Source organism: Pezoporus flaviventris, unplaced genomic scaffold, assembly GCF_033815535.1.
Source record: "Pezoporus flaviventris isolate CSIRO_AGI_PZ_B2104156 unplaced genomic scaffold, CSIRO_AGI_Pfla_v1 ptg000085l, whole genome shotgun sequence".
Classification (NCBI taxonomy): domain Eukaryota; kingdom Metazoa; phylum Chordata; class Aves; order Psittaciformes; family Psittacidae; genus Pezoporus; species Pezoporus flaviventris.
In genome coordinates this window covers 327,807-343,980 of record NW_026892633.1, presented here as the reverse complement: position 1 = coordinate 343,980, position 16,174 = coordinate 327,807, and the positions used below count along the sequence as shown (strand labels likewise).

At 54.1% G+C, this 16,174-nt stretch overlaps 1 protein-coding gene and 1 pseudogene across 1 annotated transcript; one reads left to right on the top strand and one right to left on the bottom strand.

Moving 5' to 3' along the window:
* Positions 1-637: 637 nt before the first annotated feature.
* Positions 638-4,236, bottom strand: LOC133280701 (matrix metalloproteinase-15-like; annotated as a pseudogene).
* Positions 4,237-7,341: 3,105 nt separating this feature from the next.
* Positions 7,342-11,413, top strand: LOC133280690 (zinc finger protein 319-like). The gene is made up of 2 exons (XM_061475605.1): positions 7,342-7,897; positions 9,367-11,413. Exon 2 carries the CDS (start codon positions 9,739-9,741, stop codon positions 11,392-11,394), a length of 1,656 nt encoding a protein of 551 aa, XP_061331589.1. The 5' UTR covers positions 7,342-7,897; positions 9,367-9,738; the 3' UTR covers positions 11,395-11,413.
* The last annotated feature ends 4,761 nt before the right edge of the window (positions 11,414-16,174 follow it).

Sequence of the window (16,174 nt, the reverse complement as noted above, 5' to 3'; positions counted from 1 at the left end):
CCATGAATCAGTATAAAGTACTGGCCACTTCTCTCATTCAGCAATGTCCAAGGCCAGCTGAATGGCTTTCACCTCTGCAAACTGACTCAATTCACCCTTTCCTTCACCAGTTTCTGCAACTTGTTGCCAGGGACTCCATACAGCTGCCTTCCATCTGTGATGATTTCCCACAATATGGCAGGACCCATCAATAAATAAGGCATATTGCTTTTCACTTTCTGACAGTTTATTATATGGTGGGTCCTCTTCAGCACGCATCACCTCTCCTTCCAAAATCTTTGCCCTCTGGCCAGTCCATGATGACTTCCAGAATTCCTGGATGACTGTGATTTCATATTCGAGCTCATTGTGTAATTACTGTGGCCCATTAACTCCATGTAGCATTAGTTGCATGATGTGTAGAGGATACCCTGCCTTTGAACATCCAGCACAGCACGGGCAACCGGAGTGCCAGGAGGAGCTCTTCTTCAGTGCCAATCACTTCTGAAGCAGCTCGAACCCCTTCATAGGCTGCCTGTATCTCTTTTTCAGTTGGGGTATAGCTGGCCTCAGATCCTCTGTATCCCTGAAAAAAGCCTACAGCACCCGGGACTCCTAGGCAGTCTCCAATCCAAGTACTAACTGAGCCCGACCCTGCTTAGCAAGTGCAAAGCAGCAGCACCAGCACCATGACCATGCTTATGGTGCGCATATACTGGTTGATCTGCACCACAATGTCCATGTCCCCACCTGGCTGGCGGCCACCCTTGCCATAATCCTCCTCTTCCTCCTCCTCATTGCATTCAGCCTGTATGTCCCCATCAAGGTTGAAGGGGGGCCAGTCGGGATGGGGTTCTGGGACCAGTTGTGTGTGACAGTCCATGAAGTCCCACAGGATGGATTTGGGATAACCCTGCTCCATCATTAGATGCTCGTCAAATTTCTAGTACTTTGTGCCTCTGTAGAAGTAGGTGGAGGCTGGTGTGTGTGTGTGTGTGAGATGGCGGTGAGGGGTAAGTGGGCAGGTTCAAGGGCACCCACAACCTGGGCACCCCTGCAGATGCCCACGACAGCAGGTTTTGCTCCAGGACCAGTGAAACCCTTCAGCAAGGGCTTCACCACTTATTCCCAGGCACCCTCCTAGTCTCCATCCCGTGTGGCCAGGCCACCAAAGGGGTGACCCCATCCCCTCTGGTCCCATCCCACCCTTAATCTCCTCTACTTACAGGTATCCAGGCTGAGGAAGGCGCCCTTGGGTGAGGGAGGTATGCCCACCCAGACAGAGATGGGCTTTGGGTACCCAGGGTCCATGGAATGGGTGTCCTCATTAAAGCACCAGTATCTGGGAAGGTTGGTGGTGAGCAGGGGAGGAGCACAGGGCTCTGCAACACCCACTGTGACCACCCCTGCCAGGGCCTGGAGCCAGCAGAGAAGGGAGAAGGACCCCACAGACACTGACCTATCCCCATGGAAGAAGAAGGTGTGGCCCGTGAGTTCCCACCAGACAGCTGTGTCGATGCTGTCATAGGGGATGCCCTGCCCATAGGTGACCAGGGGCTGTGGGTACCTGGGCTCCAGGTTGGCTTCTCAGAAGAGCCAGTACCAGTCACCTGGATGGGAAGGAGGTGAGAAGGGAGGAGTGAGGCAGCAATGCCCAGCAGGCGTACATGGAGATAGGGTTGGGGGTACGACGCCTCTGACCACCCTTTGGGATCAGGCAGCAGCTCTGGCTGAGGAGGTGGATCAGGATGGGGTGAAGTGAACCAGCTCTCAGCAGCTTGGGGATGAGGAGCCCCCCCTCCACCTCAGCCTTCCCACCTTGCTCCCCTGCTCACCTTTAAAGAGGACGAAGCTCCCATCGTGCCTCTCGTAGGTGGCATTGATATGGCCCCACCAGAAGTGCCCAATGGGCATGGGGTAGCTATCCAGCACCTGGTTGTGCTGGACCCTCCAGAACCACCAGCCCTGGTGGGAAACAAGGTATTGGCAGAGAATGGGAAGGATACAGAGCCCAGCCCCAGTGCCAGGCATCTTATCAGGGACTTTGTCCCACCCAGGGACCCACCACATCCCCAGGGAAGGGGCAGGAGGGAGTTTCATCAGGTACCTTGAACACGAACATCTTCCCACACAGCATTGCCAGGACACCACTGTGTCAAAGTTCCATTGCAGATGTTTGGGCCATACTGGTCGGGCTAGTCTAGGCTGCCAGGCTTGGGGGGTCAGTCTGGTTTACCTGGGGGGGTGGTTTAGGGGGGTCTCTGGTCTGCCAGGTCTCCGGGGTGTCACAGTGGACAAAGGCTTGGCGGGCTGAGGGTGTCCATCCACGGTACCTGGATTGGGTGGGTGAGAGAAGGGTTGGGGTGATGCAGACCATCAGCATCCTGCCTCAGTTTCTCCAGACACATGCCCAGCATCCCACCCTTGAACCGACCCCCACCCAGCTCCTCACCGTAGAGCTGCTGGATGCCCTTGAGGTCATCCTCAGGCAGCCGGAAGTTCTCCATATCCATACACTGGTAGAAGGAGGCTATGATCGCGCTGGGGTTGCTGGAGTGCTCCAAGACCAGCGAGTGTCCCAGCTCATGCACAGCCACCTAGAAAAGCTGGCTCCCTGCAGGGAAAGGCACCATCAGCAAGGTGGGGTGGAGGACACAACATCCTTGGTCCCAACACTCTGCAAAGAGGGTGCTCCAGTGGGAGGTGTTCTCCTGCCGCTCCTACCCACACCAGGGCATCCCCCTGCTCTCAAACCCAGGGACCACCAGGCTCCTCTGGTTGCCTTCACCACCTCCTTGGCCCTCAGCTCACCAGACATGTTCTCCAGCATCCAGGGCTCATCCAAGTCAAAATGCGTGTCCCGCCATGCCAGGGCCAGGAAAGTATGTGTGAGCCAAACTCCCCCCCCCGATGCCATCAAAGGGGGAGCTGTCTCCATGGAAGCCAGAGGTGAAGAGCACCATGATGTTGGCCTCCTTCTTCTGCTTTTGCTGGAAGGGCACCTCCCGGAAAAACAGCGGCGTGGCTTGTTCCCACATGCGGAATGCTCGGTGGATGGCCTCGTATGAGTGGTACTGACCCAGCTTCTCCCTGTAGTTTTGGATGCTGGGGGTACAGAGCTTACTGTGGGATGGCCTGGGACAGTGCTCACTCCCCAAGGGGGTCCATGACATTCTATGGGCTGGGGGAGCGGGGAGCCCAGGCTGGAGACATTAGGTACCTGAAGGTGAAATGACTGGCTCCAGCAACGGCCCATCAATGTGTACCGCTTCTGCCGCATGTTGGACTTCACCTGCGCCCCAAACTGGTCTGGGACCCTGCAGTGGGGACGTTTTACCCACCTGCCAGGAGGGCATTGAGCCAGGGTGAGCCTATGGCAGCCACAGATGGCAAGGGGGGGTCCTGGCTGCAGGGGTCAGCCCCCAAAAGGGGAGATGCAGTTCCCATGAGAGATAGCACCCACATTTACAGAGGCAGGCAGAGCTCCAGGAAAGAGTCAAGGAGCCCAGGAGTGGAGCTGCCTGCTGACAGAGCAGGAGGACATGAAGAAACTCATGCCTTGGTCTCCTCATCCAGGACACTAGTGACAGCAATGCTGTAGAACTTCTGCATCTTGGTGAGGGCCACGGAGGTCTGAGCCAATGTCCTGGGTTCAGCAGTAGCAGTCATTTTTCTCTTTCTTAGTAGCTGGTGCAGTGCTGTGTTGACTTTCAGCCTGTGAACAGTGCTGATAACAGCAATGTTTTTAGTTGGTGCCCAGTAATGTTTACTCTGACCAAGGACTTTGTGAGTCTCATGCTCTGCCAGGGAGGAGGAGAAGCCAGGAGGAAGCAGAGACAGGATACCTGACCCAAACTAACCAAAGAGGTATTCCATACTACAGCACGTCACGCCCAGTATATAAACTGGGGGCAGTTACCTGGAAGGGCTAGATCACTGCCAGGGTCGGGCTGGGTATTGGTTGGTGGGTGGTGAGCAGTTGTATTCTTTCCCCTTGTTATTTCCCTTATTATTATTCTTGGTGGTAGCAGTAGTGGTTTTGTGTTATACCTTAGTTACTGGACTGCTCTTATCTCAACCTGTGGGAGTTGAAATGAGAAAGAATGAATTCTTTCCATTCTTCTCCCCATCCCTCCGGGAGCGGAGGGAGGAAAGGGGGGGAGTGAGAGAGCAGCTGCGTAGTTCTGGGTTGCCGGCTGGGTTTAAAGCACAACAGCTGAGCACATGGTGGACAGGTACTTGTAGAGCCACAGCCATGCCTGCACCAGGGAGTGAGTGTGAGTGTGACAGGGGGACCTAGGGACACACAACTCCTCCAGACCCTGGAAGGACAGGACCTGACTCATTCCCTCCCAGTGCTATCCTCCAGTCATGGAACATCCACGCCCTGGCAGGCAGCACAGGCAAGCCAGAGCACACAGGCAACAGTTGGGAAGCAGGGAAGAGCTCCAACCCTATCCCGTATCATAGTGGGGGGCATCCTCTGGTCTTGGGGGCAGCTTTAGGCAGAAGGTAGCTGGCAGGGGCCAGACCTCCCCCAGTCAACCCAGGACCCCCCTTTGCTATATAGTGAAGAAGCAGCCCACCAAAACAAGTCCTGGGCTGATGGCATGCACCATCTTAAACCAAAGCTCTTCTTTTAGACCCAGCCTGGAGCATTGAGACACAAGGGGTTCCCAACCCCTCCCCTCCAAATTTCATCTTCTGCTGTTTGGCAAAAGGATCAGATACTGAAATTTCTCTACAAAGGCAGCAGCAGTGGGAGAGGGACACAGAATATGACCCAGGAACTTGTCCAAGCTGGCTTACAGTAGGGAGATGCTCAGCCAAGAGAGTCCAGTTCCATGTCTTTGCCTCTACAGCACATACAGCAGTGCAGGTGAAACCTGCTACAAACACACATTTCTTAGCCAGGAACTCAGACTTGGAAGTAGCCTGACTGGAGGCCGCAAACAGCCCAGAGATGCTGAGCAGGCAAGAGGAGCACAGGAACTGCTTGAGAACCTGCAGGGCTCTGAGCTGTGCTGCAGAGCAGTCCTTGGTTGAACATCAGGCTCTTCAAGGCTCCGACATACACAGCCCCACTGGCCCTTACCTCAAGGGGAAGGAGAAGTACTTGTTCCCTGACTTGCAGTGGATTTGCTCCCACTGGACACGCAGCAGGGGTGTTGAGTCCTCAAACTTCTCCACAGTGTCCTGAAAAACAGATGCAGGAGTCAGTACTAGGAGGGTGGATCTGCCAGGACAGTCAGCAGCTCCCTCCCTGAACCAAGTCAGAGACGAGGCCATTTGTGGCCTGAAGCCTCCAACTTCCCTCTGGAAGGTAATTTAACTCATACTGCCTCCAAGAGCTTCTCTTCCAACCCAGTGAAGTTTGTCTTGCTCAGTGAATTCCTCTGCCCTTGGCTGGACACCAGCTCTACTCTTCCCCTGCTCCCCACGCTGCACAGGGCTGTACCTGGAGCTCCCACAAGCACTACCTTTCCAGTCTGTCCGACAGGTCCTCCACACACCAGGCCAAGCTGATGTGGAACGACGGGTCCTGAAAGCAAAACAGGGACTGGATCATAGGGGTGAAGGAGGATCTGCTCAATGCACAGAGCCATGGTGGGAGATCTGGTGTGATGTTGCCCTGCCTGGCATCACACAGGCAGAAGGATCCCGAAGCTGGGAGTCCCCTCTGCCAGATCAACAGTTGCAGAGCTGATGTGGGCAGTGCCAGAGGTGAGATGAGTCCTGGACTCTCCCAGCCCAGCCTTTCTGGACACCAGTGGACAAGGCTGCCTGGTTCCCAGCCTCCCCACAGTCAGCAACTGCACAGAGAACCTCCCATGGCCAGTCCTGCAGTGGGTAGGTGGGTCACTTCCAAATAACACACAAGAGCTCCCTGCTCAGCTCTGGAAATAGAGAAATCAGAGTCTGGCCCTTCAAATTCCACAACCTGTCCCCAAAACTAGTACCAAGCAAAAAGGCTGGACTGATGCCCCAGGAAAGTGCTCAAGAAAGAGACACAAGCCCTCAGTCCCACAGTGCTCACCCCAAGCCTGTTCTATCCTAGTGTCCTGGGTTCAGCAGTAGCAGTCATGTTTCTCCTCCTTGGTAGCTGGTGCAGTGCAGTGTTTTGACTTTCGGCCTGGGAACAGAGCTGATAGAGATGTTTTGGTTTGGCCAAGGACTTTGTGAGCTTCATGCTCTGCCAGGGAGGAGGGGAAGCCAGGAGGAAGCAGAGACAGGACACCTGACCCAAACTGACCAAAGAGACATACCACAGCACGTCATGCCCAGGATGGAACTGGGAGTTAGCCGGAAGGGCTGGGAGAGGCTGCAGGGTTGGAGGAGGTATCGGTCGGAGCTTGGTCGGGCTGGGGGGGGCGAGTTATCGGTCGGCTGGTGGTGAGGTGTTGTATTCCCTTGTTATTTCCTTTATCATTATTATCATTGGTGGTAGCAGTAGTGATTTGTGTTATACCTTAGTTACTAAACTGTTCTTATCTCAACCCGTGGGAGTTGCATTCTTTTCGATTCTCCTCTCCGTCCCTCCGGGAGCAGGGGGAGGGCAAGAAAGGGGGGGAAGTGAGCGAACGAATTACCTGACTGGGTTTAAACCATGACACCTAGGATAATCCTGCTTCCATGCATAGCAGGGTGTCCGCTCTGGCCCTTTGCCCCAGAGACATGATTCTCAAGAGGCCACCAGACAGTTAACATCCTTACTCTCCTGCACAGGGCATGATACAGAAGTCACAGATTTGTATTATTCCCATTCTCAACAAGATCATGTTCAGCGTGTGAAGTATGAGCAGCCCAGAGAAGACCACTTCAGAGCTTAACCTTCCTGTGCCTCTTGATTTGAGGTGAATATTTCAAGGACCTCTCACAGGGAACAAGCTGGCACATCCAGACTGGCAGGGAAGTATTGGGAGATGCCTCACCTTATTGAATGTGGGAAAGTCAACACCGTGGGCGGGTGTGGGAGCAGGCTGCCCCACTGCTCACTCACCTGGTCTTGTTCTGGTTGGTGTAAACCTTCACTTGGCTCCCGCCGCCCAGGGCCCGTACCGTCGCACTCGCCTGGCCTGGAGAGGCCCCTGCGCGCCGCCGCCCCGGTGCTCCTCTTCCTCCTCCTCCGAGCTGCTGTATCCCACCAGCGCTGCCCTCATGGCCCCGCCGGGCCCTTCCAAGTCGCTGCTGCCAGAGCACCCCGTCAGATGCCATCGGGGGTGCTGTTGTCGGCGCAGCTCAGCAGGGGGCAGCCTCCGTGGCTCGTCCCACCTCCTCCGCCGCAGCTGGTTCGGCCGGCTTCGATCGTTCTCTTCCTCTGCAGCCGCTGCCGTTTCCGGTACCGGTGCATCCTTTCCTTTCCTCTGTCCTGGCTCCCGCCGCCACGAGGCTAGGGTGGAGAGCGGGCTGACAGGGGCCTTCCACCCGCCGCAGGTTGGGGGCCCGACTGCTGCCGTCACCGCCTTTTGTGTGGGCCTCGCTGGTGCAGGCAGGGATACCCCCACCCAGCCCAGCGCGGGATTTCTCACAGCGCGGCGGCGGGCAGGCCGCAGGGCACCGTCAGTGCACCGGCCAGCGGGGCCGCCGGAGCCGTCCCATGGGGAGAGGCGAACGGCGGGACGGGCCTGGCCGCGGACTGTGGCGGCGGCCGCTGTCCTTCGAGCTCCCCGGCGACCCCCGGGCCCGCCGCGCCGTTCCCTGAGCGGCTTCAGCCTTGGCCCGGCGGTGGGAGGCGGGAGAGGGCCTCACCATGCCGGAGCAGGCCGTGCTGCGGGCTGCTGTTCCAGTTTGAAAGTACCTCTGAGTTCTTGTCTGCTTTCCTGGAATGGTTGTCGTTTCCCACCTCCCACGGAGGAATGAATTAGGCTCGGAGCTGGCGCCTGCTCAGGTACCCGTGCAGAGCCCTCGGTAAGCCAAGGTTGGTATTCCGCGTTCTCCCCCTCCTCCATGGGTTTGGGGTGCTGTGCTGACATGCTCCTGCCATAGTTAATGCTGCCTGAGGGGAAAGGCGGCACCCGGGTTGAAGTTATGTATCCATCCCATCGAGCTCGGTGCTAGGGATTGTCGCTGCCAGTCCTCCCTCTGTGTCCACAGGGAAGGTGAGCTGTGTAGGAGAAAGAGGAGATCTTGCCTTCTGACAAGGCTGTGATGGGACCTTTGGCATTTTGTTGCCCCAGATTTGCTGGTGGTCAAAATAATTCAGTGTCCCCACAGGCAGAAGCTGCCCAAATTGTGGGGAACGATCTGGCCTCAGCTGACAGCTGGGGGAGGTGGGAAGTGGGTTTCTCTAGTGCTTGTTATCACTTGATTTTGAACACAACAAACACCTTCTTGGAAGACCAAGGTTTTACTTCCCCTGGGTGGGGGTAGGTGGGTTGACCCATTCCTGTCTGTGCTCTGATGGGGGTTAGGGGTTTATGGCCCAGGCTGTTTCTCACCAAGGCCTGGACCCTTTCTCTATCTTGAGGTGTGTTGGCTCTGCTGCTCACTGGTGGGTTTTACTCTTCTAAAGTTTATGCCAGGTTTTCCTGGACATCTCTAGGAAGACTAGAACTTTTTAGTGAGCTATGATATTCTGCAGTAAGGCTAGGCAGCAGCTCTGGTGTAGGTTGTTCAGTTCCAGTGTACTTCTGTTACATGGTTTGGTAGGAGGTTTAGCCAAGCTATTTCTTTAACACTTCTTTTATCTTCACAGCAGGTTCTGTGCATAATACCTGTGGGTTCTGTGTTTTGTTTGTGGATAGGATAATATCCTATCCACAAGGATATTATCCTATCCACAAGGTGAAGGCAAGCCTTCACTCTGGTTCTTCCTAGTCTGTAAGTGTTGCTGAGAGAGAGAGGAAATCTCTTACATACATCTCTTGTGTATGTGTCTAATACCCAAGCTGCAGGAGGAGCACAACTGCTTCACAGGGGTGTTTCAGCTGAGGTGGGATCAGTTTGGGATATGCCTCAATGTCTGTAAAATCTAATCCAGTAGCTTCTTCATTGCACAGCATTTGGTGTACCTCAGCTTGTGCAGAGACTGGTGTTCTCAGCCCATGCCCCCAGCAGGGCTGGGCAATGCATCAACTGACAGCAGCTGTAGCGGCTTTGCTGTCTGGAACCTGGGCAGTTGTGCTGCCTCTTGTGAGAGCACATGGTTCAAACACATGCCTGACTGTGTGTGGGCAGAACCTGACCCTCCCCAGGTCCAGTCATCCTTCCTCCAGCAGCAAGGGAGGGGGGATGGGGCTCTGGTTCTGGTCAGCAACTCCAAACTTGCCTCCTGGCAGCTTTGCAGGGACGCAGGAGAGTTTTCAAAGTGAGCTGTGGGGGGAGGTTGACTGGAGAGTTGCCCATCTTTCCTCCGAGACCTGACACGAGCTGTCCTCTTCCTTGCAGAGAGAGCTGTACCCTGGGCTGCTTCCCTTGCCCTTTCCAAGTGTGAGCACATCACAGCCAGCATGGAGAAGGACCTCTTCTTGTCTTCAAGGCACTCGCTTCTGCCTCCTGTTCTTTTGATGAAAAAAGAAAAAGCCAAACCAAATTAGTCCACAAAGAACTTGTGCTGATCCAAGGAGGAGGCTCTGGAGTCTTAGTCACGTCTTTGCTTCTCAGGATCCTGGCTGTGGTCTGGATTTTCTGTCCTTGACTTCAGCAGATCAGCTACAGGGAATCAGGATCTTGGATACTTTCAATTTTTGTTTTTACTTGAACCCTTTCCACCAAGAAACTGAAGCTGTTGCTGCTAAAATCCCGTGGTTTTCCCCAAGCATGTCAGAAAGCTGGCAGCAGCAACAGCAGCAACCACCACAGCCACCACAGCAGCACCACACTGGGGCAGCCGCCCTCCCAGAGCACTCCATCCCATCCAGCACTGCTGACAACCCCTTGGGCTGTTCTGTCTACGGCATCCTGCTCCAGCCAGACCCTGGTCTGCAGCACCAGCAGCACACCTCCCTCCAGGCTGGCGAGCTATCCCACAAATGTGGAGTGTGTGGCCACGACCTTGCTCACCTCTCCAACCCCCATGAACACCAGTGCTTGCCAGGCCATGACCGTTCTTTCCAGTGTACTCAGTGCCTGAAGATCTTCCACCAGGCCACTGACCTTCTTGAACACCAGTGCATCCAGGTGGAGCAGAAGCCCTTTGTGTGCGGTGTCTGCAAAATGGGCTTCTCCCTCCTGACCTCACTGGCGCAGCACCACAATGTCCACAACAGCAATGCCATGAAGTGCTCTATCTGTGAGAAAACCTACAAGCCCCCTGAGGCAGAGCATTCACAGCCTCTCGATGCCTCAGAGAAACCCTACAGCTGCTCCATCTGTCAGAAAACTTTCAAGCACCTCTCGGAGCTGTCTCGGCATGAGCGCATCCACACGGGCGAGAAACCCTACAAGTGCACGTTGTGCAACAAGAGCTTCAGCCAGTCGTCCCACCTGGTGCACCACAAGCGAACGCACAGCTCAGAGCGGCCCTACAAGTGCACGGTGTGCGAGAAAACCTTCAAGCACCGCTCTCATCTGGTGCGCCACATGTATGCACACTCTGGGGAGCACCTTTTCAAGTGCAACATCTGCGAGCTGCACTTCAAGGAGTCATCGGAGCTGTTGCAGCACCCCTGCACGCCCAGCGGGGAGCGGCCCTTCCGCTGCGGTGAGTGCCAGAAGGCTTTCAGGCGTCCGTCTGATCTGCGGCAGCATGAGCGCACACACAGTGAGGAGCGGCCCTTCAAGTGTGACCTGTGCCAGATGAGCTTCAAGCAGCAGTACACACTGATGCGCCACCGCCGCACACACAAGGCTGAGGAGCCCTTCAAGTGCAACCTGTGTGAGAAGGGCTTTGTGCAGCCCTCGCACTTGGTGTACCACCAGCACATGCATGGTATAGAAAACCTCTTCAAGTGCAACATGTGCCAGAAGGGCTTCAGCCAGTCCTTGGAGCTGCTGCGGCACAAGTGCATGCAGAACGCAGAGCGTCCCTTCAAGTGCGGCATATGTAACAAGTCCTACAAGCGGGCCTCGGCGCTGCAGAAACACCAGCAGGCCCACTGCTCCGAGAAGCCCCTCAAGTGTGCACTCTGTGAGAGACGTTTCTTCTCCTCGTCAGAGTTCGTGCAGCACCACTGTGATCCGGCCCGTGAGAAGCCCCTCCAGTGCCCTGACTGTGACAAGCGGTTCAGGTACGCCTCGGACCTACAGCGCCACCAGCGCGTGCACACCGGTGAGAAGCCCTACAAGTGCCCCTCCTGCGAGAAGGCCTTCAAGCAGCGTGAGCATCTCAACAAGCACCACAGCGTGCATGCTCGGGAGCAGCAGTACAAGTGCATGTGGTGTGGGGAGCGGTTCCTGGACTTGGGCGTGCTGCAGGAGCACAGCATCCAGCACACAGCTGAGGGTGCCTACCAGGCGGCTGCCTGCTTGTCATGAACCTTCTGCCCCTTGGCAGCTTGCATGTGATGTTCTGGAGCCTTCCCTTCCCTCTCCTCAGTTGTAGACAGAGTTTGGGGGATATGGAGGGCACGCAGGCAGGTAAACTTTCTTCTGGCTTCTGTGGTTGCTATACCACTTGTATTGCAGGGACAATGGATGATGTGAAAAGCTCGAAGGGGTGGAGAGGAAAGGAGGGAGAGGCGGGGAGAGGAAACGATGCCTGTAGTTGCTGGTGTCCCCTGGACTGTAGTTCATGCTGTACCTGCAGTTCCAGTGCTGGAAGCTCAGCTGTGGGCACCAGCCTTTCGCATGCGGCCTTTATTCCCTGCCCTGCCTGATGGGGTTGGGGCAGAGGACTGGGTGACTCCTTCTCAGAGGGCTTGGGAGCAAAGCAGAGAGAGACAGCCCTCCCTTCTCCTGGGCTGCATTTCTCAGCAAGGAAGTAGCAGGATTATGCTGCTGGGATCTCCCACCTTTCTTGGTCCAAGCTCAGCTGCAAGGACCACTTCAGTTCATTAGTGTTTTCACTGCCCTGAACTCACCTGCTCTCCCTCTTTCTAGAGTGTAGAAACAGAAAGGGAAAAGCCATGGGGGCGGCACAGCTCCGAAAAGCACTTTGGCATTGCTGCTTTTGCAGTTGCTGGCTGTTACACCCTGGTCCTGAGTGAGCCTGCTCATCCTTGCCAGCAGCACAGGGAATAGTAGCAAGCACTGTGCTGCTACCAGAGAATGTGGCAAGGAGGGTCTCCATGCACTGCTCTTGACCGAGAGCCTGCTTCCTGAATGACCCAGCTCTCCTGCCAATACTTCCCCCCCAGCCCCTGGGCCCCTTTGCACTGCTTGGGCCATTAGCATCACTCCAGAGGCATCAGGCAAAGGGCCCTCCCAGCAGTTTGAACACTGAAGGGTGATAACACTACTAATAACCTGCAACTGAGAGGTGTTACCCTTGCCAACAGGAACCCACACTGCCACGTGCCAGGGGCTTGGTGGCTGATTTGCTGGGGAGAACCAGAGCGAGCCAGGAGCATCCATCCTGGCCTACAGGCTGGATCCGCAGGGAGGGGAAGGTCAGCAGTGAGTAAAGGAGGAGTGCATTTTTTCCCCCTCTTGCGGGAGTCCTGTTTTACCCCTTTACTCTTTCTTTACCTCTTCTGTATTTTTCAGGTTTTGCACAGTTCTTGTAAACATCACTTACAAATAAATTTCCCCTAGCAAGGTCAGTGTAGCCTCAGGTGTTTTCCTCTGTAGGAATTTGCTGGCTTCTCATGACAGAGACCTGTTACATGCCAGTTAGATGCCTTGGAGGTTGAAGGTGTGCTCACTAGGTTGCCCAGCAGCCTTTCCCTCTCTGTCTTTGGAGATATTAAGATGTTAAACATCCATCTGTGGAGATACTCAGGCCCTTGCTGGATGTGGTCCTGGACAACCTGCTGTAGCTGACCTTGTGCGAGCAGGTTGGACAAGATGATTCCCAGAGGTCCCTGCCTGCCTCAGCTCTTCTGTGCTGTTGGCTGGCCCTTGTGTGAGGTAAGAGTGATGTGATAAGCTGCAATTAGTGAGCAGCAGCCAGTAAGTTGCCCATGTGCTGCACAGGTGATAAGGACAAGGTTAATAAATGTTGTACACAGCAAGTATAGGCAGATGAACCTTGTAGAGGGCTGGGCAGTGTCTGCTTTGCTAAAAGGTGGAGTAGGGTTTTTGTTTTGAGAATGGTGAGGGGGGACAGAGACAGTTCAGTGACAGGTCTGACCCTGGGGCTCAGTCCTCTTCATCTGCAGCTTTAAGTAGGTTAAAGCAGACCTAGCTCTCTGCTGCCCAAGGAAGAGGGACCGATGGTTATCTTCATGCTGGCTCAAATATGTAGAACGTCCTACTGAGTTTTGCTTGGTTTTATTTCCTTTTTTATTTTGTTTTGCTTTTTTTTTAAGCAGTTTGTTAATATTAATTAAAAATACTGTATAGTTTAACTTGATGTCATACTGGATCTTTTAAACAAACAAAAGTGATAACTTGGATTTTTAAAGAGCTCTTTGGTTTTAAGTAGCTGGTTTTTGCTTTTTAATATGTATCAAGTTCAGTGTATGCTTTACTGCCAGCTGGGGAGTGTGGCACCCACCTGAGCCCTCGCTCTGCTCCTGCCTGAGCTCCACATAGCTGCCACTGGTCCCAGAGAGCCAGGGGTTCAGCAGCAGCCAGGATCAGTGCCCAGAGCTGAGAGCTTGCAGGGAAGCTCATCTTTAGTAGGAGCAGGATGTGGAATGGAGGCTGCTGGAGCCTCCAGGGGCTTTTGTGGCTCTATTTCTTTCTGGGGCAGCTGCTGGCTAGAGGAGGGGGTTGGAGGAATTGTTGGCATGGCCCCTGGGTGGCTGTGCCCTTCTCTCTTCCTTCTCCAGAGGCCTGAGTGGCTGGACAGCCTTGGGTGCTTGGGGCAGTGTGCTCCAGTCACAGCTCTGCACCATGTGCTGGCCATGAAGCTGTTGGATCCCATCCCCTTGGTACCCTCTGGGCACAGGGACTGGTGGGGAGCTTTTGTTTCCCTCAAGCTGCACAGCTGGGAAAGCCATTGTTGCCCCAGCAAAGAGCTCCAGCTGTGCTTAGGATGTGGAAGCAGCCAAGCAGCACCCTGGGCAGGTAGAGCATCATCTGGTCTGCGTGGTCAGGGCCCCATGCCTGGGAGAGAGGGGATGCTATGGGGAACTTGGTGGGGACAAGTTCAGGTCATCAACCAGTGCCTGTGAATTGGTGCCTCCAGGTTCAAAAACATCTTGGTGCAATATTAGAGCATCATTAAGTAGGACTGGCTGTGGTGACTTGGTCGCTTCTTGTTTGCTGCAATGAAGCTGCCCAAATCCAGCCCATGTTGGCTTCTGCTGCCAGACCTTAGTGCTAGTGGGTAGAGGACCCATGTGGAGCAGGCTGCTGAGTGGCCACCAAGAGCCTCAGAGGTGTTTTTATAGGGGGGTTTTCTAGTTGGAAGCAGCTGTCTTGTTTAGAGGTGGGCTGCTGGAGCAGGTTGAGCTCTGCTGCTGTACCTTTAGGTCCTGTTTTGACCTGTGAGGTGATGGAAATGGCAGGAGGCACATGAGTGTCAGGAGTGTGGTGCTGGGTGGGGAGGCAGGGGCTGGCAAGGGACCCACCACCAAGGGCTCTGCTAACTGCTGTTGTTTCCTTTTCAAACCAAAGAGCAGTTGTGGCCAAAGCCTCTTGTGATTAAAATGCGTTTCTACTCTGTACTTGTGTTGCACTTCACTTCTGACATTTATTTCAAGAGACTTTCAGGCTTCTTCATGCTGCCTCCACTTGGTCTCTATCATCACTCACTGCCCCTGTCATGGTTTAAGCCCAGCTGGTAACATAGAAGCATGCAGCCACTTGCTCACTCCCCCCTTTTTTCCACCCCCTGCCCCCTGGAGGGGTGGGGAGGAGAATTGAAAGAATGTAAACCCCACGGGTTGAGATAAGCACAGTCCAGCCACTAAAGTATAAGACTACTACTAATGATAAGGGAAGTAACAAGGGGAGAGAAAATAAAACTAAAGAGGGAAGGGACAAAAAACAAACCAATAAACCCGAGTGATGCCCAATACAACCACTGCCAATGGACACCCAGCCTGACCCAAGCAGCAATCTGGGCCTTCCGGGTGACTCCGCCCATTTTCTATACTGGGTATGACGTGCTGTGGTATGGAATACCTCTTTGGCTAGTTTGGTTCAGGTGTCCTGTCTCTGCTTCTTCCCGGCTTCCTGTGCCCCTCCTCATTGGCAGAGCATGAGAGACTGAAAAGTCCTTGATCAGGGTAAACATTACTTAGCAGCAACTAAAAGCATTGGTGTTATCAGCATTGTTCTCAGACTAAAGTTGAAAACTGCACTAGGTACTAGGAAGGAGAAAAATAACTTATAGCTGAACCCAGGACAGTATCGACCCCTTATTCTGTACCATTCCTGTCATGCTCAGATCCCACATTTTTCAGTATACCATCACTTTTGGTCTCTTGATATATATTTTTATATATATATATATATACACACACAAAGCGAGAGATATCATTCCTTAGTCCATGGACCATCCCTATAAAGCTGCTGAATTCGTTCAGTTCATGATGTTAGGCTCCATCTCTTGTAACAGTCTTTCAGAGCAGGAGAGATGGTGTCTAGTGCTGGATTGTTGTCTGCTGATGACACCACCAAACTCGTCTGGTTTCATCAAAGTTCATTCTTTGTTGGGGTGATATTTGGAGGGAAGTCAGGGTGGTGGCCTCAGGCCACCAAGTCAGATGGTGGCCTGAGGACAGTTCTGTGAGACTCCCACTGCTGCTGTGTTATATAGCAGTCAACAGCATATAATTGAGTTCACTGGCTGTTTTCCCCCAAAATTAAATCCCCTTGAAGTACACACCGAACTTCCCCATCTTCATCAATGTATTGCAGGTATTCTGGAGCTTGTCCCTGTTCCAGTGCAGTCTGGATTAGTCCATGGCAGATGGAAGGGCTGTGTTTCCACCCCTGGGGCAGTTGATTCCAAGTGTACTGGATGCCTCTCCAAGTAAAAGCAAATTGTGGCCTGCACTCTGCTGCCAAAGGGATTGAGACAAATGCATTGGCACTGTTGTGGTGATGATTGTTACTTCTTGTTCTTCGACCTTCAGCAACCCCACAACAGAAGGATCCTCTGAGAGACCAGACAAGGTAGACAGCTGCTCAATTTCCTCAGTCTCCAAAGCAGCAATGCCAAAAGCCCATCGGTACCCTTTTGGGTCTTTGAAGTACCCTC

What these genes read in the sequence shown, in the direction of transcription:
- LOC133280690 (XM_061475605.1), top strand. Translation starts at nt 9,739, where the DNA reads ATGTCAGAAAGCTGGCAGCAGCAACAGCAGCAACCACCACAGCCACCA.